Source organism: Larus michahellis, chromosome 4, assembly GCF_964199755.1.
Source record: "Larus michahellis chromosome 4, bLarMic1.1, whole genome shotgun sequence".
NCBI classification, from domain to species: Eukaryota; Metazoa; Chordata; class Aves; order Charadriiformes; family Laridae; genus Larus; species Larus michahellis.
The window spans coordinates 34,509,544-34,534,834 of record NC_133899.1 but is presented as its reverse complement, the minus strand read 5'-3'; the positions used below and the strand labels follow the sequence as shown (position 1 = coordinate 34,534,834).

At 54.5% G+C, this 25,291-nt stretch overlaps 1 protein-coding gene across 2 annotated transcripts; it reads left to right on the top strand.

Annotated features, from left to right (window-relative positions):
• Window positions 1-454: 454 nt before the first annotated feature.
• AMN (amnion associated transmembrane protein) lies at window positions 455-23,544 on the top strand. Of its 2 annotated transcripts, XM_074582400.1 has the most exons (12): window positions 455-593; window positions 2,823-2,941; window positions 3,132-3,176; window positions 13,033-13,120; window positions 14,654-14,889; window positions 16,490-16,627; window positions 16,730-16,838; window positions 17,854-17,936; window positions 18,922-19,108; window positions 20,318-20,492; window positions 22,869-22,971; window positions 23,247-23,544. In XM_074582400.1, exons 1-12 carry the CDS (start codon window positions 551-553, stop codon window positions 23,355-23,357), a joined length of 1,437 nt encoding a protein of 478 aa, XP_074438501.1. In that variant the 5' UTR covers window positions 455-550; the 3' UTR covers window positions 23,358-23,544. The 2 variants fall into 2 exon arrangements, with proteins under 2 accessions (XP_074438501.1, XP_074438502.1); XM_074582401.1 differs by lacking the exons at window positions 455-593; window positions 2,823-2,941; window positions 3,132-3,176 and adding an exon at window positions 6,717-7,002.
• Window positions 23,545-25,291: the final 1,747 nt, after the last annotated feature.

The following is a 25,291-nucleotide window of genomic DNA, read 5'->3' as shown; positions in this document are numbered from 1 at the left end:
GCTCTGCCGCGGCGCGCGCCGGGTAATGAGCAAATCAGCTGGTGGCCAAAGTACAATTACAAGTCATCGCTGGGAGCTGCTCTCTTCCAAGTGAGCTAATTGAAAATACATTGAGACCATTATTAGTAATTACAAGGTAGCCGGTGTTCTGCAGGGGAGAGTGGCGCGGGACGTGCATGTGGTGCATTCGTGCTCACCACCTTTAGTGGGACCCACATGGCTGCAGGGGACATGGATGGCGAGGTCTCGGGGGCTGGGCTTGGCTGGGGTGACCCCCCATCTCGCCTCCCCTCCTCCTTCCCCAGCAGCTTTCCCAGGCTCCCCATGGATGCCAAGGAAGTGGGGAGCTTGGGAAAGGAGCTGAGAGCAAAGCGGCTTCTGGGTCTGAGAAAGGTTGTGGTTCGTGCTGGGGGAATCCTGCCTGCTGTACTGGTTTACTCCCTTCTCCTTACAGCCTCCTCCAGGCTGAGCCCATCACGTGCCCCTGAGGAGGGTCCAAGGTCCGGCTGGGCAGGGGCTGTGGAGGCGAGGGCTGGCAGCCTGCTGCAAAATGAAGTGCCTGTTCTTCCTCCTCGGTGTCCTGCAGCTCCTCGGTGAGTATGCCCAGGGCCCAGCCGCCACGGCGAGCAGCGGTGACCGCTGGACAACTTCCCCATTTCAGGTGCGCTTCTTGGCAATCCTATTTCGGAGCAGAGCTGCAGGTTCCGTCACTTCAGGCGCATCCGTAAAGTAAATGGGAAAAGCCATTTCCAACCGGACAGAAAGAAGGCGGGGGAATGAGGCTGGGATTAGCGTATCGTGCCCGCTGCACCTCCGCAGCTCAGGTTTTCCTGCTCTGACTTGAAGCCAGCAGCTCTGCACTGCAGGACACGCGCTGTTGAATATGCATGTTGCTTTGATGTTCAAGGACTGCGCTTCCCTGGAGACCAGGCTGATTAAATAGCGTGCTGATATTTCCAGGGCTGCGGAAGGTGCAGGAATGCATCAGCGCGGCTGCGTGGGGGAAAAGGCTTTGCAACAGAAGTTTAACCTCCCCTGCCCCACACCCCCCGGCCAGGGGAGATGCCCCCGGTGTGCCGCCGCCTCCGGGTGGGCAAGCAGAGCCACCTCTGCGGTGTGGGGCGGCACGAGCCCCTGTGACACAACACCGTGCAACTGCGGGAACGTGGGGCATGGGTGGGATGGGGCCGGCCGAGCCTTTCTGCTGGAGCCTTAATCTCCCCATTCCCCGGCATCCTGGGATGGGAGGGATGGAAGTCAACTGCTGCAGGGACAGAACAACTGGCAATTACCATCTGGGGGCTTTTTCCTTTCTTAAGCTCTGTTCAACTCCAAGCCAGCAAGGTGTTTGTGCCCACAGCACTGCAAGCAGCTGCCTGGGTCTGTTTCTTGTTGCTGTTATAATCTTTTTTCCCTCCCAGTGGGTTTTAAAGTGGATACGGGGCAGGGGGGTGTTTGCTCTATCTAAGGGCTCCTTCAGGCAGCTAAAAGCAGTGTCTGCAGCCTGGTGTGGGGCTGAGGAGCCCTTCTGCTCCTCACGCCTGGGCTCCAGCCCCTATTCCTACATTAGGACTTTCATGACGGTTAAAAATACATCTTCTCCTCTTTGCCTGGACATGGCTACGGTCTCAAATTGTCTCAGCGCAGCCCCTGGCAGAGTCAGACAGTGCAAATCACACTTTGAGGTGATCGCTATGTGCTGATAAAGCCTCCGCAGAGCCTACAGAGCACAACCTGCCACATCCCTCCCCGTCGTTCGGACTAGCAGGGCCCGGGCTTTCTGCAGTGCAGCTCCCTTCATCATTGGAGTCATTCAGACCCTGCTCCCTTCCCAGGCCGGGGGGTCCCCGCAGGCCCTCCTGCCCCCTCTCCGCCCACCCTCCAGCACCCACGTCCCACTCCACTGCCTGGTCCCCTCCACCACTGGCTTCCTACGTGTTTTGTAGTTTTGTGGGTTTTTCCCCTAAAGAAAAGATGATTCATATTAAGAGCAAAGGTTTTTTTTCTTTTTCTTTTTTCTGTCTCATAACTCACTTGCCCAAAGCCATTTAATTCAGGCTGCTGGAGATTCATCTTCAGCTGGATGTCCACCTCCCAGGCAAGCCTGGGCAGTGTCAGGCTGGAGGGGCGTGCGGCTCTGCTGTGCTTGTGCAAACAGAGCAGGTCAGAGTGAAAACCCACCTCTGCTGTGGCCCATCCCTGGCCAGTGGGTTCATTGCTGCAGGACCGCTGCTGTCCCGGTGAAACCCATGGGGAAGACCTCTACTTCCCATCCTGATGGTGCCTCAGGCTGTAGGACACTGCTGAATCCCCCTGCTCCAGCCCCAAACACATGAAACCAGCCCATATGTTTAGGCTACGCATCCCATGGCAAATGTCCTTTGTCTTCTTGCCCTGCCCCCATGGTCCTGCTGGCTCTGTGTGCCTGCTCCCCTACCCACTGGAACCACCAGGGCTGAGGGGTCTCTGCACATTTAATAGTCTGAGTGGCCACAAACCCCACTGCAATGATTGCTGAGATACCAGGTGTATGGTATTTTTGCCCATTGCCTGCAGGACTTACCTGCCTTCTCTCTGCTTGCCAAGTATTTGTCCCTTACTCCTCTTCCTGCCTGGGTGGGTAAAAGCCACCACCCAGCCAAAAAAATCCCCTGTGCAGAGGAGGGCTGTGACTGCTCAACGGGGAACACACAGGGCTGCTTTTGGGTGGAAAAATCCCCAAATCTGGCCTGAAAATGCCAAGCCATCCCATAGCATATCCTGGAGAGGGCTCCCGACACCTCCCACGAACTGTGTTACACCGGTTTCCCTGCTCCTCCCAGCTGCTGCCACCGCCGTGTACAAGCAGTGGATCCCCAACACCAACTTTGAAACCGCCTCCAACTGGGATGAAGGCAGAGTCCCCTGTGCCAGCGACGTGGTTCATTTCGAGAAGAACAAGGTATTGAACATTTCTATTTTATTTTTATTTTTTTATTGTCTGATTTTATTTGTGTTTTATTTTATTTCTTTTATTTTTATTTTATGTTCTTTTTTATTTTTATTTTATTTTTTGCACAATGCTATCGGGCATCGGAAAAGCCCATTACCTGCCGGGGGAAAGCGTGTTTTTACTTTTGCTTTTCTTACAGGTTGTCTCAGTCTTCGTCAGGTCTCCCCACGCGCTGACAGACATGGTAAGGCAGCGTGCGGTGGCGCCGGGACGGAGGGCAGGGCTGGTGCCAGGTGGCACGTTCCCGTGTCCCCCTCTCCGGGGACTTTGACATTTTGCTCTGTGGTCCAGCCAGGCTGAGGATGCCTCAGCTGGGGCAGGGGACGAGAGTTACAGTAGCCCGGGTCAAAAATCCCATTTCTGGGATTGGTTTTTTTTTCACTGGGGGAGGTGGGCGACAGCACTCCAAAACCCACTTTTGTTTGGAAGAAATTAATTTTTCCTCTCCAAATGAAGGATAAAACTCTCTCCATGGGACTCAGACCTTGGCAGTAGTTGGCTGAGGAGCGCCAAGCCACGGCATTGCCGATGCAGAACAGGCACTAGCCCTGGGCAGAGGCTAAGTGAAGCTGACATCAAAATATCTTGAAAGGAAAACAAACTGTTTTGGGAAATCCCAAAATGTTGCTTGAGAAATTTTCTTTCAAGTGCCGTTGGGTTTTATATTTTTCTGCAGCATTATTTGCCTGGCTGTGACAGGATGATCACAACACCCTACCGAAACGCGTGTGTTGGGTGAGATAAGACTGGGGGTATCTCACCTCAGAGGGGTTTCTGAGCAACCTGGTGTCCCTCCAGAAGAGGACCCCTGCCCGGAGCAGGCTGACGGGCAGCCATGGAAGTGCAGGGTCTTGATCGCCGTGGCTTGGAGGGGCAAATTTAACAGGGAGAAATTAAAAGGAAAAGCAAACCTGCTGCCCCAACACACCCGCATGGGACAGGTCACCGTTGAGCCCCGTCCCAGAGCTGGGATGGCACAAAACAAATGGGATCTCATTTGCAAAACCTCCGCCCCTCGACAGGATGAGCTTGTGACCATGTTTTCTCTCTTGGTTTTAGGGCAGCTTTGCTCTTTTATCGACCATGAAATCCAAGCAAGGCCTTGAAATTTATGTGGTGTAATTTGTTCAGGGTGTCTATGCCACTAATAGTTTTGATGCTTTAATAATGCCATGTGCCACATTTAATTCCTCTACAAATATTTGGAGGAGTTACTTTATTTATATGGCATTTTAAATATGAATTTTGGAAGGAAAGAATGTACTGGGGAAAGACGTACAAATATAATGTAATAAATGATGTGGAATTTACCCAGAGAAGAAAAGAGCAAAATATCACTCCAATAGATTTTATTTTACTTACAGATGAATGTATAATGTTTCTAAAGTACTTTCATCAGAGGCCTGCGAAGTGCATAATTGCAAAGCAGCGTTATTCATTACGTTATTCATTACGGCGTGAGCCTTTCACAACCAAAGAGCGGAGCTGCGCAGCCCTGCGGCTGGCCAAGGGAGAGGGAGGCGCAACACAACCTTTGCACGGCTAATGGCATCTGTGGCCGCGCTGCTGTGCCGACCGTCTGCCGTGGATGTTTCCCATCACGGCTGAGCACCATCAGGGTGCCGGAGTGGCCCCCGACTCATCCTGATCAAGGGATGCGGCAGTCCTCGAGGGAGCCGCCGGGGACCCGCTGTTGCCCCGGGGTTTCTCTAGGATCCCGCTGCTGGCAAGCGGCTGTGCAGGCTCCAGGGTTACAATGAATATTATAGTCCCACCTCTGTGCAGGAGGAGAGGAGGGCTGGGGGGGGGGCCCATGAGGGAACAAATCCTGTCTGTGAGAGCATGGCTCCATTCCCTTCCAGCCAGGAGCTCGCCCAACAGCTTCACCATGTTGCACCTCCTGTGAGCAACTGAGCTCATCCCAGGCTATAGCCTGAACTGCAGCTCACCCTTTCCTTCCGAGCATCACCGTCCCGACGGTTTGCAATGAACCGTCCCAGCAAGTTTCCTAGCGTGGTGGTTAATATTTCTTTTTAATTTCGGCTCAGCCACCTCCCTCCCGTGCGCTGCCCTGCTCTGCTGTCACCAGGTGATGAGGGGACTGCCAAGATTAGGGAGGAAAAAGGAATGAAACCCAGCACCTGAGCCACTCTGCCGCTTGTGGGGATGGCGTGAAATTTGGCAGCCGGGTGGTTAGAAAATGAATTGGTCATGAGGCTTTTTGCAGCGAGGCTGGGCTGCACCTGTTCGGCTGCCGGCCGCGTCGCGCCGGAGCATTAATCACTTAAATCAGCAGGAATACATTAAGCTTTAGAGTCGCCATGGAGATGCGATACAGCCTTTGGCCAAAAAAAAAAGGAGAGCGTTGTTTGCTACAGAAGCGCAGGAGGAAATTCGTGGCCGGGGAAGGGGCTGGGCTCTCATTGACTTTCATGAGGACGGTGCCCGCCATGGCAGGCGCAGGGGGGATGCTCAGTGCTGGTGCCCCACCAAAGGAGGGGTAGCATGAGACCTCCCACCCTGACGCCCCAACTGAGTGGAGCAAGATCTGATGCTGCACCCCCTGAGTGCCAGGGGGTCCTCAAGTGCAACCGACAGCCCCCTCTAGACATTTATATTAAAGGAAACCCTTCTGTATGGTGAACCCTCCAGCCCCCCTCCCCATCCATCCCATGCAGGCACCAGCTGAGGGCCGGGAGCTGCTTTCTCGGGAGGTGGCATGCAGCCCACCTCCCTGCTTGGAGAAAACCCATTTACCATTTTAAACTGAAAGAGGGGACATTTAGATTAGATATTAGACAGAAATTCTTTACTGTGAGGGTGGTGAGACACTGGAACAGGTTGCCCAGAGAAGTTGTGGCTGCCCCATCCCTGGAAGTGTTCAGGGCCAGGCTGGATGGGGCTTTGAGCAGCCTGGTCTAGTGGGAGGTGTCCCTGCCCAGGGCAGGGGGGTTGGAACTAGGTGATCTTTAAGGTCCCTTCCAACCCAAACCATTTTATGATTCTATGATTTATCACCCAGCTCAGACGTTATTTGGTCTGAAGTTTCGAGTGGGTCCATAATTCAGTCACACACTAAATCCAAATAAGCGTAAGTGACTTTGAAACACAACCGTTGTGGTTAGGTTGGATTGTCTATGGTATTTAGCTGCCTAAAGATGCAGATCAGTATTTAGCTGACTTTCAGAGGCATCTGGGGGTAAATCTACAAAAAAGATGGAGGTGCTCAGGGTGGCAGCACCTGACATGGGTGCTCCAGGGCAAGGCAGGCTTTGGCTTTGGTTGTCTCCCTGCTGGGGGAGAAGGGCTGCTCTGAGAGATTTGGACCCCCTGGCCACAGCTGCATTTCCAAAAGGAGCCAGGCCGGGGCACAGCCGTGGCTGCGAGCCTGGCGTTTGCCCCAGTAGCACCAGCCCTGGCACGGTTTGTGCCTGAGCTGGCCAGTATTGCAGCGCGGGCCAGGGATGGATGATGCCACTTGCTATTTTTGGGGTAGCGGGAGTCAGGTTTAGCCACGTGGGCAGAGAAGCCTCGCTCAACCCCCATGGTGCCCGGGTCAGGGCACTGGCCGGGGTTATTTGGCAAAGTCAGCATCACCTTTCCAGCTCTGCCCCATCATCGAGCCCTGCCATGGTGGTGGCAGCTGCCTGCACCTCCTCCCTGCCTGCGCCTCCTCCCTGCCTGCCCAGTGAGGGGCCACAAAGGCTGGGTGAGGGTCAGGAGCATGCGGGGCAGCTGGGTCTAACCAGGGATGTCTCGACCAGGCTTATATTTTTAGCCGCCTAATTGCGAGAGCAGAATGTACTCGGCTTTGCTGCAGGATGCTCCCGCTCGGTTCCTGGCAGAGATTGATCTCGAAATGCCAATTGCTCTCCAGGGGCGCCGGCTCTAATGAATTGCCACAGTTTGCGCTCGTCCCAGGCACCGGCGCTCCCTCCCCCCTGCTTCCCAAGCAGCAGGGTAACGAGACACCCAGAAAAGGGATTATTTTCCCTTCTCCTGAGATGAAGGTAAAAAAATTTCACAGGAGTGCATGTGTGTGTGCGTGTGTGACAACACATCATTACAAGCCCGAATCCTGCAGGCTTTTCTCCGGCAGCATTCCTGCTGCTGGTCTGCCCTAGGAAAGGAGTGCGGTAAAGCAGCCTTTTACAGTTGCCGCCCCGAGTTTATTTGTTCCTTGCAGGCTAATTTCCAGCAGGAGGAGTTATTAAAGCCTGTGATGAGCGGAGCATCTTGCCAGCTTCCGGGGCTGGAGTGGATGCTGGGGCAGATCTGGCCACTCCGTGCACTGGCTGCCATCCCTTACCGCTGAGGATGGGTCCCCTTTCCACACCTCGAGCCACTTTCCAGGTCTCCCTGACCTTGTCTGCAGAGGGATGTTCAGGAAATGAACTGAACTAACCTGAAATAGATTTGGCAAATGGCTTTAAGCCTCTGTGTGCCTTCTGCGTCCACAACTCAAGTGTCTTGGGCTGATTTACCTTGATGCTGTCCCTAAGGGGCTCCCGGCGTCCCCTTTTCCCACCCTGGGAAACACAGTTTCCGCACCTTGCTCAGACACGTTTGGCTCTGCATCAGGAGGTGTGTGCTGGGGAGGCTGCAGTCAAATTAATGGCCTTTTTGGGCCAGTTGCTTTTTTTTAATCCCCTGCACCAGCCTGCCCTCGCATAGGTTTCATGGGGGTAAAAATGCATTTCTTGCTTCTTTTCCTTGGGATGCTAAAGCCCTGCTCCCAACAGGCATCGTGTGCCTGGGCAGGGAGCTCTTTAGGCAGCAAGGTCCAAGTCCAGCAGCGGGTCACCCTCCTCGGCTCACCCAGAGCTGTTGGGGTGGCCACAAGTCCTCCTGTCTCACCGGCTCCTCTCATGGCGGGTCTGGAACAGCCGATGTGGAATCAGGGGCTATGGCGGGGGTAGGTAGGATCCGGCGGTAGGCTGGGGTGTGGGGTGATGTGTGCGGCTGGGGGGAAGGACACCAGCCCGAGGATGCAGGTGGGAGCTTCACCCAGGCAGGAATGAGAGAGAATGAACCCCTGCTAACGAACCCAAGAGAGCCTGCTGCGAGCGAGCCTCTGGCAATGCTCCAGAGCCGCCAAAGGGATTCACCTGCGGATGAATCTGGCCCCATGCCTTTCTGGGGCCTCCAGCCAGCAGCTGGATCCCACCCAAGCACCTGCACATCCGGCTGTGCTCAGACCCCCCAGCCCCAATGGGAATTGGGAAAACCCCCCACGATTCCCACCTGTGGGCAGCAATGGGCTGCCCTGCCTGCTGCCCAGCCTGCCTGCCTGCCTGCTGCCATCTGCGGGCTGCCGCTGCCCCAGTGCAGCAGAACTGGGAGAGGTGACACAGAAAGCGTTAGTGTCTGTTGTGGGTTACGACACACATCCTCCCCATGGCAGAGAGATAACACCCTTGCATCCCACCCCAGCGATGTGTTTCGATGAGGTGCCAGCAGTGCCAGCCCAGGAGCTGCCCCCAGGCTGGGTGACGAGCGAGGGGATGTACCCAAGAGCCATGCACAGCCCCAATGGCTACCAAACTGCTTGCTGGTGCACCCATGGGTGCAGCGCTGCCGAGCCCTGTGTGCCCAGGCAGTCTCGGCATTGTGCAATGGGGATGGTGGCACTGTCTCACCCAAGCAAGGAATTCAAATATGTTGATGATGCCAGTTAAAAGAAGGCTGGAGGAAGAGCCAGCCAGCTGCAATGACAAACATGGCTCACCCAGGTTCAAAGCAGAAATGCTCCATTTTTTTCCTGCGCTGGTGACGGTGACAGGCCAGTCACGCTGCTGCTGTCAGTCGTGTCATGAGTCGAGCAGAGCCGGGATGCCCCAGAGGCCAATTCAAAGCCACCCACTTCAAAAACCACCTCTCAGGTCTTTTCTATTTTTTTTGTTTTGCATTTCAGAGGTTAGTTTCATTTTCACTTCGGCATTGGGACAGCAGGATTTCTTCTCAGTGGTGCAACGCTGGGGTTGCAAACGTGGTCACTGCAGGTCGAGAACCACATGGGGTCTTTCCTCTTTTATTTTTGCTGACTTGGATGAGAAAAATGATGACTGTGTTTCAGATATTGTTACATTTGATAACGATGACCAAACAGATCAGTCATTTACCAGTGTCAGGGATGGGAAATGAGTGATGGGACTCTAAGCTTGCTGTATTAATGGCCCTGGAGTACAGGTTGGCAGGAGTAAGGGAAAGCAGATGAAACTGCCAGCTTTTTGGCTCTGGTCCTTTGGTACATGTCATTGCTCAGTTCAAAATGTACTTGGAAAATGGCCCAGCCTATATGCAATTTCTATACTAAACTCCCAAATGCAGAATGCCAGTGCCCAACTGGAGCCTCCGCTTGTCCTCTGCAGTGAGCTGAGATGCTTAACTTACGTTAGGAAAAAAGAAAGGGTGAATTTTTTGCAAACTAAGATCCACTGGATGACAGAGCCACTTCTGAAAAGCTGCCCAGTGGCCTGTGTCTCGTGGCGGGCTGGTGGTGGATGGCCACCCGTCCGCCTTGGTGGGCAAGGAGCTGTAGCTGCGGGGGCCAGCCTAAGAAATTCCTGCTCTGAAGCAGAAGTGCAGGACTATTCTTGCACTTCATGTTTGTGGAGATGAGGTGCCTCCATCGCCCAGCTCCCATTGCGTTGTGTTGCATTTTAATTCCAGGGCTGGTACTAACAGTGTTTGGGCAGTCCCGGAGGGTGAAGGAGCCAGCAGCTGGGACACCGTGTGTCCTGTGGGACTCTCATTTCCCTGCCACACTCACACTCACGTGGACAGCTTCCTCTGGGCTTGGGAAGTCCAGCCAGCCTGAGGTTTCGGCCTCGGTGGTGGAGGGGGATCTCCAGTGCTAGCTGGAGAAGCTGAGTCTTCTCCAGAGAGCCCAGAGGGCAGTGTCTCCTGAGCCCTGCAGGCATGGGGCAGGTTTAGCATGAGGCGTTTTCTTCCTCCTCTTCCCGTGGGCAGGATTGGTGCCCTGCAATGCGGACCCTGCGTCTGCTCCACACCCCATCCAGACCTTGCTCACTTGGGCATCCCCAGGCACAGGAGGACGTGACCTCCGTTGGTCATTGGACCAGCATTTGTGGCTCTCTGTGCACATGTGTGTGTAGCTCTAACTGAGCAAGCCCACCTCATCCCCACTCTCCCCACACTGAACTCAGTGTATACACCAAATGGCTAACTCCCTGGACAGGAAAGCTCATTGTGTCCTGCATGGCCACCGCAGGGTGTTTGGGAAGCTGCGACCCACAGCCATAGTCCAAGTGTTTGGTAACTACAGGGGAAAGTGCTGTCTTTGTGTAACTACAGGGAAAGGCAGGCAGGGATTAGCGGCAGGGACTTCCCAAGCCAGTGGTCTTGATCCAGCCACAACACTCACAAATGCCAACTTCTGCACCCTGGGAAAGCAAGCAGAGGCCAGCCAGTCATGGCCCTGCTGTGTCACCTGTCACCAGCAGCTGCTCTCTGAGTTTTCTTCCTCCACCCAAAGATCCCTGCAGCTATCAGCCAGAACACCCACAGGTGACTGCTGTGAAGAGCTGGTACCCTGTGTTAGTGAAACGATCCACTGCATCACATTCAAAACCCCACCACTCTGAGCAGCTCAGCTGGACCCCAGCAGCCAGCTCTCCCTGCCACCCTCCCTGCTCGCCCCCATCATAGAATCATAGAATGGTTCGGGTTGGAAGGGACCTTAAAGATCATCCAGTTCCGACCTCCCTGCCATGGGCAGGGACACCTCCCACTAGACCAGGCTGCTCAAAGCCTCATCCAGCCTGGCCTTGAACACTTCCAGGGATGGGGCAGCCACAACTTCTCTGGGCAGCCTGTTCCAGTGCCTCACCATGCTCACATAAAGAATTTCTTCCTAATATCCAATCTAAATTTCCCCTCTTTCAGTTTAAAACCGTTACCCCTTGTTCTATCATTACACTCCCTGATAAAGAGTCCCTCCCCATCTCTCCTGTAGGCCCCCTTTAGGTACTGGAAGGGGCTATAAGGTCTCCCTGGAGCCTTCTCTTCTCCAGGATGAACAATCACACACAGCTGCAGGGCGGCAACATGCAAACTGGGCAAGAGACAGCGGTGAGGGGCTCCAGCTTGAAATGGCCCGGCAGGTTTGGGGGAAGGGACTTGGTCTGCAGTGCTGCTGGTACCTGCCCTGGGTGTAGGCATTAGCTGACTGCTCCAAAGTGTCCCACCACCCATTCCTGTGTGGGCTCACAGGAAAGCAAGCCAGGGCACTTCTGAAGTGAAGCACCTTGTGAAAGATGCTGGTAGCATAGATCTTGCCCAGCTCAAAGAAGGCCAAGTCCTGAGCCTCAAAACGTCAGTAAACAGAGCTTTTATATCTGCAACTAAAGGGCATGTTGCCATTCATATCCTGGCAGACCTTTCAGCCTCTTTCAGTGCTTCCGTATTGGAAAAATTGGCTTTACTCAAGAGTAATAGAAATTCAGAGAACACGATGGTGTGGTTTCCAGTTAGGCATGACACAGGCAATGGTCTCATAGAGCAGTGTCCATAGGCAAAAGCCTCTTCCTGGCCATTGGGGAGATTCCATACCCTTGGGGCAGAGGTTGCCCAGACCTCAGCTATTCACCTCATCATCCCCTTTTCTCCAGCCCAATGTATGACATTGCCGGGTCTGAAGTAGATGGTGCACTGCAGGGCTGTTCTCGATGGTAGCCACCCTCTGCTCTCCACCCTGGCTTCTCACAGTTCCTGAACCAAGAGGGGGACGTAAGCTATGGCCTTCAAAGCACCTCTGCACCAAGGCACTAAACTTCTAAACAGCTGCCTACAGCTTGGGGGTGAGGAGCTTTTTGCCATGTCCAACCCCCCTGCAAGGTGGTCCCTGTGTGGGACAGAGCATCCTCAGGCAAGGCTGCCCCAAGGACAGAGAGCTATTGCAGACACCCGCAGCAGTCATTCATAAGTCTTGCTTTCTCTAACCTACATACATATTTAAAGACCAATTAAGTAGATGAAACCTTAAAGTCCCACCTAATGTGCTTCTGCCTGAGCACAGGACCCAGTGCATTGGCATAACGCAGTCCTGGAGGGCTTCCAACTGCTGTCTGGGGAGTGATGCTACAACCCTGGATAGACTGAGTTAAAGGAGAAGGTAGCCTTGAACATCACCCCTTGACATGTGAAAATATTGAGAGAAAACCTGATTGTCTCGTTGGTAGTTTCTAAACGGAAAACGGCTGAATAACCCATGTGCTGTGAACGAGTTGCTTGACTTAGTCATTTCCCAAGGCCTGTCCCAGAGTCAGCAGTGCTGGCTGGTGACCCAGGTAGCCACAGGTCCCTGCCAGAAGGGCCACTGTGGCAGAGCTGCGCCTGTTGAGGCTTGTCCTCATGCCCCAGAGCAGAAGCCTGGCCACAATGAAGCCAAGCAAGCGTGGTGACCCCGACTGCCTGCCAATGATGTCCTACCTAGTGGGTACAAGATGGTCTAGCTATGTCAAGCTGCACCAACCGCTGCTGCATGCTTTCCTTAGCTCGCACTGAGCACAACTCCACTATCTGACACCTCCCCAAACATTGCGTGGGTTCCTGAGTTATTTTTTGTGGGGCAAGCTCAGCCCCTGGAGGTGGGAACCCATTAAGCAAGGTGACCTCTGGGCACTTGCAGAGTAAGGTTGGGTTTTTCGTGGCATACCAATGTATAAAGCCATTCCTGAGCTGCTGGGAGTGGGTGTGCAAGAGGAGGAAGGAGCTGTCGAAAGAGTTCATTTTGCTTTTCCCTTGTTCTTGCTTCCCTGAAAGCTTCATGTGTTTCTGTGTTACTGGAAGATAATGTCAAACTGCCTCTCCCCATTGCAGCATCCCCATCTGTAAAAACGGGAGCTGATACTTTCCCATTAACACGGGGCACGGCGAGGGTAACTCCTAATGACTGTGAAGTGCCTCGGAGACAGTGAGTGTAATAGGCAGCCTAATAATTAGCACTGTTATTTGATTACAAGCCTGGGTGGCTGGCAGCGGGACCGCACAGTAATACTCTGAATCCCTTCGTCTAGTACCTGCCCCTGAATGGAGAATTCGTGCTGGCGTCTGGCGCAGGATTCGCAGCTTTCGACGGCAGCTGGGATCCAGGCTGTGACTCAGGTATTTTATGCCCAGCCCAGTCAGCCCATCAGCCCCTGACTAATCATGCGAATTCAGCCCCAACGCTTCTACAAAGGTCTTTGCTGTCCCACCTCAGAGCAAAGTGAATCACTCCTCTTTTAATACCTGCCTTTTCTTTGATGACCTCCCTCACATCAGATCTTTTCTTCCTGCTAGATCACCTGTCTTCTAGAAAAGTAATTATAGTAGGGAAGCCTTTGAAGTTGTAGCAGAGAGGCAAATATTGTTTGTATTTTACCCTGCCTATTAAGCATGTAGCCACATCAAAGCCCTCATTTTCTTTGCCATGGTATTTCTAAAGAAAACTGGTTAGGAATTACATACTGGTGAGCTGAACCGCAGCCATCGTGGCGAGCTGGCCTTTGGCCCAATGCACACAGGCATTTCGGCGCGAGAGCATCCTTCCTTCCCCTCTTAGCCTCCAGCCCAGGTTTGCCATGACTGAGGCAGGTTTGTTTCATCGGTGCCTGCAAGCCTGAAAGCTGTTTGCTAGGGAGATGTATTTTGGGGTATTTACGAGCTACTTAACACTTTCAGTGGCAAGTAACTTTTTAGTTTGGCTGCAGGAAAGGAAGAGTCCAAGCGGAGCACTGGCAAAAAAAAAGAGAAAGAAGAGAGAAAAAGTCCAAGCAGGTCTGCCTGGAGGAGGGACTGCAGCATCAGGCTGTCCAGAGCCACTCTGAAATCCTTCATCCCTACCATTTTTCCTCACTGGGGCTGTTTGCCCCACATCGGGGATGCTCCGGCAGCTGCCTCTGCCTTGCACTGGGCTTTTCCTTCTGACCATGTGCTGCTCCCCTGAAATCAACAGGAGTTTCTGGGGCAACTTTCACAAATGGATTTTTTTAAAGCATGATTTTAAAATGAATGCAAATAATTCAGTCAATAAACGCCCGTTTGACAGCTGAATTGGTAAAGGTTCAGTTGTTGGGGAAGGGCGAGAAGGAAGCAGGGCATCACTGTGTGATGATACTAACTGTGACCAGCAGGAAAGGAGTTAATGGTTAAATAATTAATAGTTAAATGGTGCACTGGTTTCGGGGTTACCCGCTGCGGGGAACAGGGCTGGTCACGTTTCTGCAGGCCTGCCAGGCTGCTTGGAAACTGGGACATGAATTATCATACCCATTTTTATCCCCTTTAGCCGATATTCAGCATTTAGGCTCTACGTCTGTTTTCCTCCTTAACCATAAGGGTGAGCTTTAAAGAAGCAGGGGAAAAATGTGGGATCTGGGGCCAGAGACCTGCAACCAGAAGTGGGGGCTGGGCTGAGCTGCTGAGACCTCAGCCATGAGCCCTGGAAAGCTTTGCCGAGGTTCCGTGAGGCTCCAGGAGGTGCCTGCGGCGGCTGCCAGGGAAGGCGATGCCAGGGCCGGCCCTTTGCTCCCTGCCCGTGGGGTGAGTTCCTCCTCTTCTGGCCAAGCTCTCACTGGTTTTACCAACCCAGAAGCATCCATCAGGGCTGCAGGTTTGGGTCCGGGTCATGCTCAACCTTTCCTGTTGCTTTTCCAGGTGCAACAGTGAGGTTTGCCGATGCCGAGCAGCACGCGTGGTTCGACCCCACGCTGTGGCAGGCTCTGTCCCCCAGCAGGGAGCTCGACCTGAGCGGGCGCATCTTTTACATGGATGAGGAGCGTGTCCCGTGCCGCTACGACGATGTTATCTTCCAGCCCGAAACCTCCTTCCGGGTAAACGTCGACTCATCGCGGCGAGTGATTCATCTCCGCAGCATCTCTCTCATGGGCCAGGTAACGTGGGGGAGATGAGAAACCTGCTCGACGCCTCCTCGCCACAGCCCCAAAGTAGGTCAGGAGAGGAAGGACCAGCCGGGGATGGAGGAGCGGGGCTGCGTGGGGAGATGGGGCACTCCCACGGCGCTGCATCTTCATGGGATGCTGCTGCTGCTGCTGCAGATGGTCTCGATGACTTTTTTCCTCTACCGGTTTGTTATCGTCTCCCTCCCTGTGTCGTGGGAGCACAGGCCATCGCACTGTTCACACTGGAAAAAAAAAAAAAAGCCAATGTGCACGAGTCAAACTACCAGCAAATGGCATCTTCTCCAGCACCCAGGGGCTGCCCCCTTCACAGGCTCGTGTCTGCAACCGTGCTGCTCAGGGACCCTCTGGGTTCACCTCCCTCCCGTTCCTGGTCTTAGCATGGCCCGTGGCCCTGCGATCGTCTCCCAGCTTTGCTTCGGTACCGCTTTTTAATTGATTGGAGGGATAATTATAGAAAGGCTGGCAGCCTGCTGTGCTTCAGCCCGGGAATCAGGCGCAGGATGAGCCCTGTCCCTCGCTGGTCAGAGGAGTGAAAGATCACAGGCACTGCAGCGGTAAACACAGGCTCCTTCCAGGAGTGGTAAACGCGGCAGACATTTCATAAGTTATTTATTATTTCTACTGCTGCGCTGCCTGAGATCTGCCATTTTGGGGCCAGGCATTAGGTAACTGCTTTGTGAGGTAATAACCTCAGTCAGTGTCCAGGCGGGTGCAGACGAGTCTGGACAAGGTAGGACCCCGATGGAACTCACCTGGGGCACATGTAGCCTCAGGGATGCAGAAGTGGGTGGTCCTGGATGCTCGGAGTGATGCTGGTCCCACTGATGCCTGGGGACCACCCCACGTACACCATCCCCCCCTGCCAAATCTACCCCCCCAGGGACCGCAACTGGCCATGCCCTGGGGTGGAGGCTGCTGCTGAATGATGAGATGGAAAGAAAAGGTGCTTTTTATTTCTGTGATTGTAGCATATTTCTTAAAAAATGACCTTATAAGATACTTTGCCCCTTTGAAGACAGCCTGCTCCTTGCTCTGGGTGTGGTATTTGCATGCCAGGGCCTGAGAAATCCTCCTGCTGTGCCAGGGCATGGAGGAGCCTCCCATGGAAGGCAGCAGGTGAGGGACTTACCATCAGCTTGGTAGGACAAGGCTGGTCAGTCCAGTTCAGCTTTTGCTAATACCGAGCCCACTGAAACGCTTCACAGATTGAAGGAAAACACCTTGGCTCCAGCCCCTTCCTCCTGTACTTAAAAGCTGATAAATTGAATTCCATCAGAAAGAGAGAAAACAAGAATAAAAAAAGCCCAGACATCTCATGATTTATTTGTAGTCTTTTTTTTTTTTTCGGTTTTAAATTAGGAAGTGTTTTTCTGCTGGCCCCGTGGAAAAGCAGGGGGCAGGAAAAGAAGCAGCAGGATTTTCCTGATGCGCTCCACTGCCTGTGGTGGGTCTGCCCAAAGCTGGCCATTGGACTTGGCAACGGACACCCGGGTGGCACAGCCCCGTGCCTGGGGACAGCGCTGGGACCCGGCTGGGGATTCTCACCCTCTTTGTGCTCTTCCCTGTGCAGGAGCTCAGCAGCCCCGAGGCCTGGGCCGGGTACCTGCAGGGTCCCTCCGCCCCGCTGCAGTTCTACGGCAATGGCACTCTGCAGGTGACGGGCACCGGCTGTCCCGACAAGTCCGGCTGTGACTGTGGGAACGCCCCAGTGAGTCCTCCTTGTTGCCATTTAGGGGGCTGCCATTGCAATTTTGCGGGGTGGGGGAGAGAGGGAGGGACAAAGAACTGATGCTGTCCTGCTCTTCTTTAGGATGGACACCGCATCTGCGCGGCCCTGTTCAGGGCGTCGGGGAGGCAGTGCCCAGCGGTGACGTGCCGGAGCCCTTTGCAACCCCTCGGCCACTGCTGCCAGGTCTGCGGTGAGTGGGGGGCACGGTCCTACTCCTCCCCACCAAGCTGGCTGTCCCAGCCCCCCTTCCCCTGGCTCTGTGGGGGAAAGCTGGGTGCAGGGGGTGCTGCTGGTCATGGGCTGAAGTTTTGCTGTATCTCTGCTCCCACGGGTCCCATACACAGGTCCCATCCGCATCCCACGTGCCACCCTACCAAGGCACCGCTCTGAAGCATCAGCCTGGCTTTTGGGAGCCTGTTCTGAGTTGCAGCCCTTTGTCCCTGCCTCTGGTTTATCCTGTCAGGATGTCACATCTCGTCAAGCTAATAGGGCTCCGCTGAGTTTATGTGGCAGAAAACACTCAGGGGAAGTGCACCTTTTTCACCGTAATGTCAGCTTTCCAACAGCAAGTTTGTTTCATTTCATTTAAAATAAAAACATGCAGATAGACAGCATTCCCTCTGCAATGCGTGCTTCTCCGTTAATTTACCCAGAAGGTTGTTAAGGGGAATTTTTCATGCACAATTGTACCTAGATATTTGGTATATCATATTTGATATATCATACCAAATTCATTAAAATGGGACCATATAATATTTCAAAAGATGCTTACTTGCATTTTTGCTCAGGAAAGTATTTGACCCAATGACTGCATTGCAGCGGTACAGGGAGCGCAGGTGATGCCTCCTTGTTGCCTTCCCTCCAAAGCCCAGATAGCGTTGCTGAATCGCAGCCTTGCAGCCCCAAAACCAGATACAGGCAGAGCTTCCTCGAGGGATATGTGGGAGAAAACTTTCCAGGGAAAGCTTCTTTCTGGAATATGGTGGAAACCAAAAGCCTTTCATCAAACCCAGTTGATAAAAAGACCAGCGAGGGAGGGAGATATTTCTTGGGGCAGAGCTCCTCAGGCAGGGCTGTGGAGCCACCTGTCCACACCAGTTGCATGGAGGTACTGAAGGGTCTCCAGTGCCTTTTGTGGCAGTCAGAGCTGTGCTCTCTGCCTGGGCTCGGTGACAATGTCTTGTCTGTCTGTTTCCATGCTGCAGGAGCCACCATTAACCTGGATTTCACTCCTGATTTTGACCTGCAGAAGTACCAGGACAGACTGGTCCAAGCCCTGCTGAGCCAGGTACATCATCCCACCAGGTCGGGAGGGGCTACTGAAACCGCAAGCCACCGGCCATGTCTGTCGGTGACTCAGTGCTGGTGTGGCTGTCTGGAGGGGTAGGCAGTCCCAGCGATGCAGGGGGTTCAGCCTCGCTCCCCACCCCACAGGGCTCACCCCCCACATGTGGCCTCTTGGATGTGCCAACTTGCCATGGGGACTGGTGCAGCCTCCCTTCCTCCCCACCACAGCCACACTGTCCCCCCCGCCAACGCGGGGCAGGAACAGCTGCCGGCGTGCAGATGGGGAAGGATGTGAGGGGGCTTGCTGGAAACCTGATCTAGAAAACACAGGAGATCAGCCAGGAGGTCAGGTCAAGATAACATGGGAGGTCAGCCCATGTGGCTGGGATCATGCAAACCTGCTGCAGCACATCCTGCGGGCTCTAGGAGACCATTCCCAATGCTGGGCTGCTTTTGATTCCCCGGTAGGCAAGCACTGGGTGGGTAACCAGTACCGGTCAACACTCAGATACATGGTCTACAAGGCATCACTTCACGCTGCTGCTTGTCAGACACAGCATGACATCCCTCCTCCTGGCTGGGAGCTGCCGTGGCGGGGGGATGACGTGTTCTGAGTTACACCAGGAGGATCGATATCAGAGTATTGCTCTATTGATCCCGAGCTGAAAGCCTGCTGCCTGCCCTCCTTACAGCTGCACACATCTTAATACAGCATTTAATGGGTGTGCTACATGAAATTGCTTTCTCGGCGTGCTTGGTTCCGTGGGAGGACACTGGTCACAGCTTTGAAGGGAGGGGAGATATGAACCTCTCATTTGGGAAACCCAATGACACTGTGGTAACTCGGGTGGCAGCTCTGTGATGGGACTCAAATGAAGATTTATAGGTGGGCCTTGGTGGCACATGCGTTGTGGCTGTCTGTAGAGGTGACTAATTTCTGTCTGCAACTCTCGTGGGCTTTGTGTGTTGCCTTGTGTTTTGAAAAGCCCAAGTACGCCGGGGTGCGGATGGCCATATCCAAGGTGCACAAAGCACAGACCTTCCTGGGAGTCATACCCCAAAGCGCCACTCCCCTTATCCAAATCGTGCTGATCGATGACGAGGCGGGAGCACAGACGGGCACCACCGCAGAGCAGCTGGCTGCAGACATCATGGACGACATAGCACAGCACGGTAACGCCACTGTCCTCCTCGGCGGGTCCCCCACGGGTGCACCAAAACCCACAACTGTCCAGAGCTTCTTGACCCCCACCAGCAGCCCACATGGCAGCCCTGCATCCCTGCCCTTTCACCAGGGGATCACATGGGGATTAAATGGCTGCTTGGTTGAAGGTCCCTGAGTTGAACACTCCTAAGGTGTTTGTCCTCATCAGTCTGGTCCAGCACACCACGAAGCCTTCCTAACACACAGACTCTGCATTTCGAATGATTTCAGTAGTGAACTTTGTTTACCCAGAAGTTTTACCATTTTGATTGTAGTAGGACAGCGGTGTGGGCAGAGCAGAACTGCAGGATCAGAATTATCGGGTTTGGTAGGGATGTCTGGAGACCATCTTTCTCCTCTGCCCCTGAGAGCAGGTTTCCCAGGGCCGTGTCCAGTTGGGTTTTGAATCTCTCCAAGGATGGAGACTCCACAGCCCCTCTGGGAACCTGTCCCCACATCTGACCAGCTTTGCAGTCAAACAGGCTTTTTCTTAGGTTGAAGTGGTATTCACCATATCTCAATTTTTGCCCATTGCCTCTTGCCCTGTCATTGGGCACCGCTGAGAAGATCCCAGTCCAGCACTTCAGCTGTGTCTCATCAAGGCAGAGCAGAGGGTAAGGGTCACCTCCTTTCCCCTGCTGGCAACCCTCCTCCTCATGCAGTCCAGGATACCATTGTCCTTCTATGCCATGTCTGGCCATGGTCAGCATGATGCCTGCCAGGACCCCCAGGTCTCCCTCTGCAGAGCTGCTTTCCAGCCAGAACGTTGCGTGTGGAGGCAGCCATGTAAGCTGGCTGATGATGATAAGCATGTAGCTAACAGCCGGGGGACCTGGTGGTTGTTGTAAGGGTAGCAGACCCACATGGGCTTGTCCCGTTTGAATCCACCCAGCTGCATATCATAGAATCATAGAATGGTTTGGATTGGAAGGGACCTTAAAGATCATCCAGTTCCAACCCTCCTGCCATGGGCAGGGACACCTCCTGCTAGACCAGGCTGCTCAAAGCCCCATCCAGCCTGGCCTTGAACACCTTTGTCCCCAGGGAAAGGTGACTAACCAGGTGAGCAGTGCCAGACCCAACTGCAGGCTCCTTCTGCCCTGTCCGTGAGCCAGGGTGATGTGCGGGAGTGTTGCCCCATCCAGTCCTCACCCCTATTTCTTCCTGCCCTTTCCCAGGTGAAGCACTTGGCATTTCAAGTGGCAAAATGGAGGCGGCCACTGGCAGCACTTTCAGCGGGCAAGTGGGGAGCCATGCATTGAGTAGGATCACAGCAGGTACGGTCTTGGGGCTACTCTTCAGTCTCCTGTTGCTTGGAGGGATCCTCTTTCTCCACAGAAAGGGAAAGCTAAGGTAGGCATGAGGCTTCTCCTTCAGCACGTTGCCAGGTTTCTCCTGCCTGGGGACACCTATCATCCCAAAGCTGTCCTTCCAGCCAGCCTGGCGGCATGGAGGCATGCAGGGCTGCCCAGAGCTCCCATGGTGGTGGGCATGGCCAGGGGGTCTACTGTACCCAAAGTTGCTAGTTCATTGCATCACAGAATGGTTTGTTTTGGAAGGGACATTTGAAGATCATCTAGTCCACTCCACTCTGCTGTGGGCAGGGGCATTTTCCACTAGACCAGGTTACTCAAAGCTGCATCCAGCCTGATCTTCAACACTTCCAATAATGGGGCAGACACATCTTCTCTGGGCAACCTCTAACGGTGTCTCACCATGCTCATACTACAGTGGTTTTTTTCCTTACGCCTAATTTAAATCCATCCTCTTTTAGTTTAAACCCATTGCTCTTGTTGCTCCTCAGTTTGTTGGAGGTGAAGTGGCTGGAAGGCACTTCTGTACTCTTGGCCTGGTACTTGACTGGGAGGACTTGCTTCTTGGTGCCATGTGGCACGGTGTGCTCTGGTGGGAGTGGGGCTGCTGTGGCTCAGTTGGAGCTCTGCACAGCCTGGTCATGCCGCCTGAGGACATCTCCCGTTCCTTGGAACTGTTAGTTTGTAGGCCTGCTGGGGGATGGAGGACTGAAACTTCCAGCTGCTAATAGACGTGCATCAAAATAGTTCAAAGCATTCATCCCGCAGCTTTGTGGCTATGGAAGGGAGTGAAGCATCCAGAAGCAAATGCAGCTTCTGGTGCACTGGTTGCTCACGTTGTGTGGAGAGTGGTGTGCAGGTCCCAGGGGAGGGACGGTGGGGGTGCATGGCACCTGACCTCACCGCAGCTGGGAGCTGGGCAGAAATACCCTTCTCCATCATCTTTCCCCCTCACGGCTCGGAGACAGGCTCCAGCAGTGAACAGGGCATCCCGGCAGCACCCACAGCAAGCGTTTGGGGCACCCACCTCTGCTCCTCACTCATGCACCCACCTTCAGGCAGGGCCCTGCCTCTCCCAAGGAGGGTTTCGCAGGGTTTATTGGCAGACGTCTTTGTGCGTGGGGCTGTCTGCTGAGCCATGATGGCTTGTCTCACCTACGTGAGCATGGGCAAACAGGAAGGACTCTACACTTTTTATAACCAGCGGGGTGGGAATAGCTTTAATTTGTGTGTGCACGGTGCATTGGTGTCTGCCAAGGCATGCCGGACATGTTGCAGGCTTACAAGTCAGGTTGTTTCTTCCCTTCTGGTTCCTCCACCGGGGCTTTCTCGCCGTGCAGCAGCGGCCATGGCCAGGGATTCTTGTCCTGTTGCTCGGCACATGCTGACATGACATTTCCTAGCAATAAACGCACGCCTTCATTTAATTTCTAAATAAAACTCCCAGTCCCATAATTGCTACTTGATGATTTATCTTCCACTGACACTTCTTTGGACGCTGGACAGACCTTTGAAACCGTCTCCGTCGGCAGCGGGAGGGAAGTTTGTGTAGCTACAGGAGATGGAGCTGAACCCAAGCCCAGGCCACGTCCCCAGCCAACCCGCTCCTGCTGTGTGTCCCTGGGTGGCTCCGGGACAGGTGCCCTTTCAGGCTTTGAGCATTGAGGAGGCGTCCGACACCAGCAGGGAAGCTGCAAATTAGGCAGGGGGCTCTGGGAACCTGCAAACAGTCTGCCTCCATGCAGCGGAGCCATCCTGACCACCAACAACATAGCGAATTTAGCTCGTTTCCAGCAAAAAGGGCCTGGCACAGCCTCCCTGCAGATATTGCACTCCTCCGGTTGCATATATAGAGCCTGTGGTCGCAGTGTTTAAGTATTGGTGGGCTCTCAGGACCTGCGGGGACATGTGAGGACCCACTGCTGAGCCCACCCGCACCAGGTGCCTCGTTGCAGAGGATGAGGCTCGGTGACTGGGACCCTTAGGATAAGAGCAATGAAGAAAATAATAAAAGTAGTGCTGGTGATTAAGATAATAAAATGATAACATGATAAAAGTAATGATAAAAGTAATTAGTGCTTGTTGAGATTGCAGTGGGAACAGGTGTCAGCTCAGTGGCAATTCATTTTAGGCCACGGGGGGGAGAGCAATGGCTCCGAAGCGAAGCCTGTGCTGGGATTGTCTACATCTGACAAACTCTTCCCTCCAGGATGCAGGTCCTAGCCCTGTAGGCTTAATGGTTTCTGCTGGATTGGGCAGCTTTTCCCTGGGAAAGGATAGAAACAGCCCATTTCAAAGACACCTGAAACTTTGCCCCTGTATTTTCCCATCCACCTCTTGCAGACACAGGGTTTCGATTGGGGGAGCTGCTGGGACGGGTGGGATGCGGGCAGGTGACACCCAGGTCTCTCCCCAGGCTGCCCGCCCTGCGCCACCCCTGGCCCTGGGACAGAGCAGAGGACCCGGCGTCCCCTGTGCCAGCCGGTGACAAAGGCTTCGACAACCCCATGTTCGACGTGGTGAGTCGCCACTGCCTGGAGACGCGGGGAGGCTCGGGGACGTGGGCAGGAGGTGGCAGAGCCCCAGCCAGGACCCTTTCGAGTGCTGGTGGAGGTGCAGCACACCCGGCAGGGCTCCTCCTTTCCCCAGGCCAGGAGGGGTTTGTGGGACGGTCCCATCCTCCCACTGGGTCACCAGCTCCTCGGCTGCTGCGGGGACTCGGCACTGGGTGGATTTTGCCAAGGGTTTTGCTTCCCTTCCCCATCGGTTGCTTTTCCCTCCCTCGCTGCTGCAGGAGCCACCGAGTGCTGTCCCTGGAGACGAGATGCCACAGGAGATGACTTCCAAAGACCACCAGGTCTTCTACCTCAACCCTTTGTATGATGCAAGTGAGACGGAGACCTGACAGTGTGGCCCCATGCCGGGGGCAGCCACCACCTCCCTGGGAACACTGCTGCCTCTCCAGCCCTCACAGCCCCCCTCATCACTCCTGGTGGGCTCTAAAACACAAGCACGTGGATCCCACCCAAATAAAAGTGTCCGTGCGGTGAAGGAAACCACAGCAAACCTCCACCGTTAGGGCTCAGCCACGCAGGCATGGCCTCCCTGGTGTTGCTTCTGAGTTTTAAACTGTATTTTGTAGGTATAAGCTCTTTTTAGACAGTTCAACATTGAGATTTGGGTCTCAGGTGATGCCTGGGGAAGTTGGGGTCTAACTCAGCACCCTGGTCTTCAGCCAGCACCGTGCTGGATTTGCCCAGGGCACACAGCAGGTTGAAGGAGGCGTCCCTGGATGCATGATGGAAATTCAGTGCTTTCAATTAATTTGAAAATGTGGCCCAGAGCCTCCAGAGCTTAGACCCATTTGTTGGGATCGAAAGGAAATTATTTTCCTTTCCCGCAATGTGCTTGGTGCTGGGACATCTCTGCGCGGGGTCCCCTGTTCCTCCTCTCTGGGACCTCTCTCCTATCCCTAGGGCGCTGGCACCGGGCTCCCTCCTGAGCAAACACTTCCCTCTGCTGAGCCGCCTGAGCTTCTTCCTTCCCCCTGCGCCTGGGCTGAGGGTTAGATGACCCTCTTGGACCTACCTGGGGATTTATCACATTATTCCTGGCAGCGGTGCAAAGGGAAGGAGGTCGGGTGCCAGTGTCAAGGGTCCCCAGCAGGACCCCGATGGCTGGGGACAGCCGCTCCGGCCTGTTGCAAACGAGGGTCGGGGCAGTGGCGGTGCCGAGGGGCCTCGTTAGCGGCGGCGTTTGCGGCCTGGCGTGTGTCGGATACCCTCAGCTGCCCGCAGTGTCAGGCAGTGCTTCATTACGGGAGCAGGTCTGATGGGTGAGGCTGAAATTATGGAGATGCATGCAAATTTATGCAAATTTACACTCTGCTGGGTTTTCAGTAGGGCTTGTTGGCATATTCCATAAGGAAGCAGCTATTTTAAGTTTATTATATTTTGTTCTAGTCTCTGGAAGACATAATCCCTTCTCAAAGGCCTGGGAATTCATCATTAGGTGCATCAGAGCCCTGACGAAGGGTGATGGGCAGCGCGTGGTGGTGAGGAACCCCCCCCGGCCCCGGCCCCAGGCAGTGAGAGCAGGCAGGACGCAAAACGTGAGCCTGGCAGGGCACGCGGCCATCGCCAGGCCCTGGTTGTTGCCATTGCGTTGTGAGACAGGGTGGGGATTTCACCCTGCACATCGCTCCCGAGGGTGCACCTCCGGCAGCACCGGGATGAAAAGCAACCGGACCTGCCTGGGCAGCAGCTTCTGCTGTGGCTGTCGGGCACTTGGTGCTGAGCGAAATGTCACCAGCTGGGTCAAACCGCAGAGGGAGCCATTGGCTGCTGCAGGTGGTGGCTGACACCAGCCGGTTGGGAATACCTGAGTCCCGCCATCCCGTGGTCCTGCAACACGTGCATCTCTGTGGAGAGCAGTGGTTTGGGGCCGGGTCCTCAAAACTCACCCCGCAGCACACAGCGTCATCCCTGTGATGTGAACCCCAGGGAGAACCCTCACCCCCCCACCCCCCAAGCCCTCAGCCGGACCTCACGAGGCCGGACAACACCCCATGGCCGGGGGGGCTGGTGTGGACATGGTGCTGCACGGTCAGCCTGTGCGCTGCTGGCTGGGGAGGCCCTGGCACTGCGAGGTTTCCATGGTGCCTGTGAGAGCAGCCGCAGCATCCTCCGGCCCCGCACCGGCTGGGCCTCACTGCGGAGGAGCGGGGGGCGTTCATATCCATACGGGTGTTACTGCTGCCTGCGAGAGACTTTTTGCGCTCTTTTCCCCTTTCAGATCAGTTCATTGCAAGTGACTGAATCTCCTCTAGCTTACGAGCCT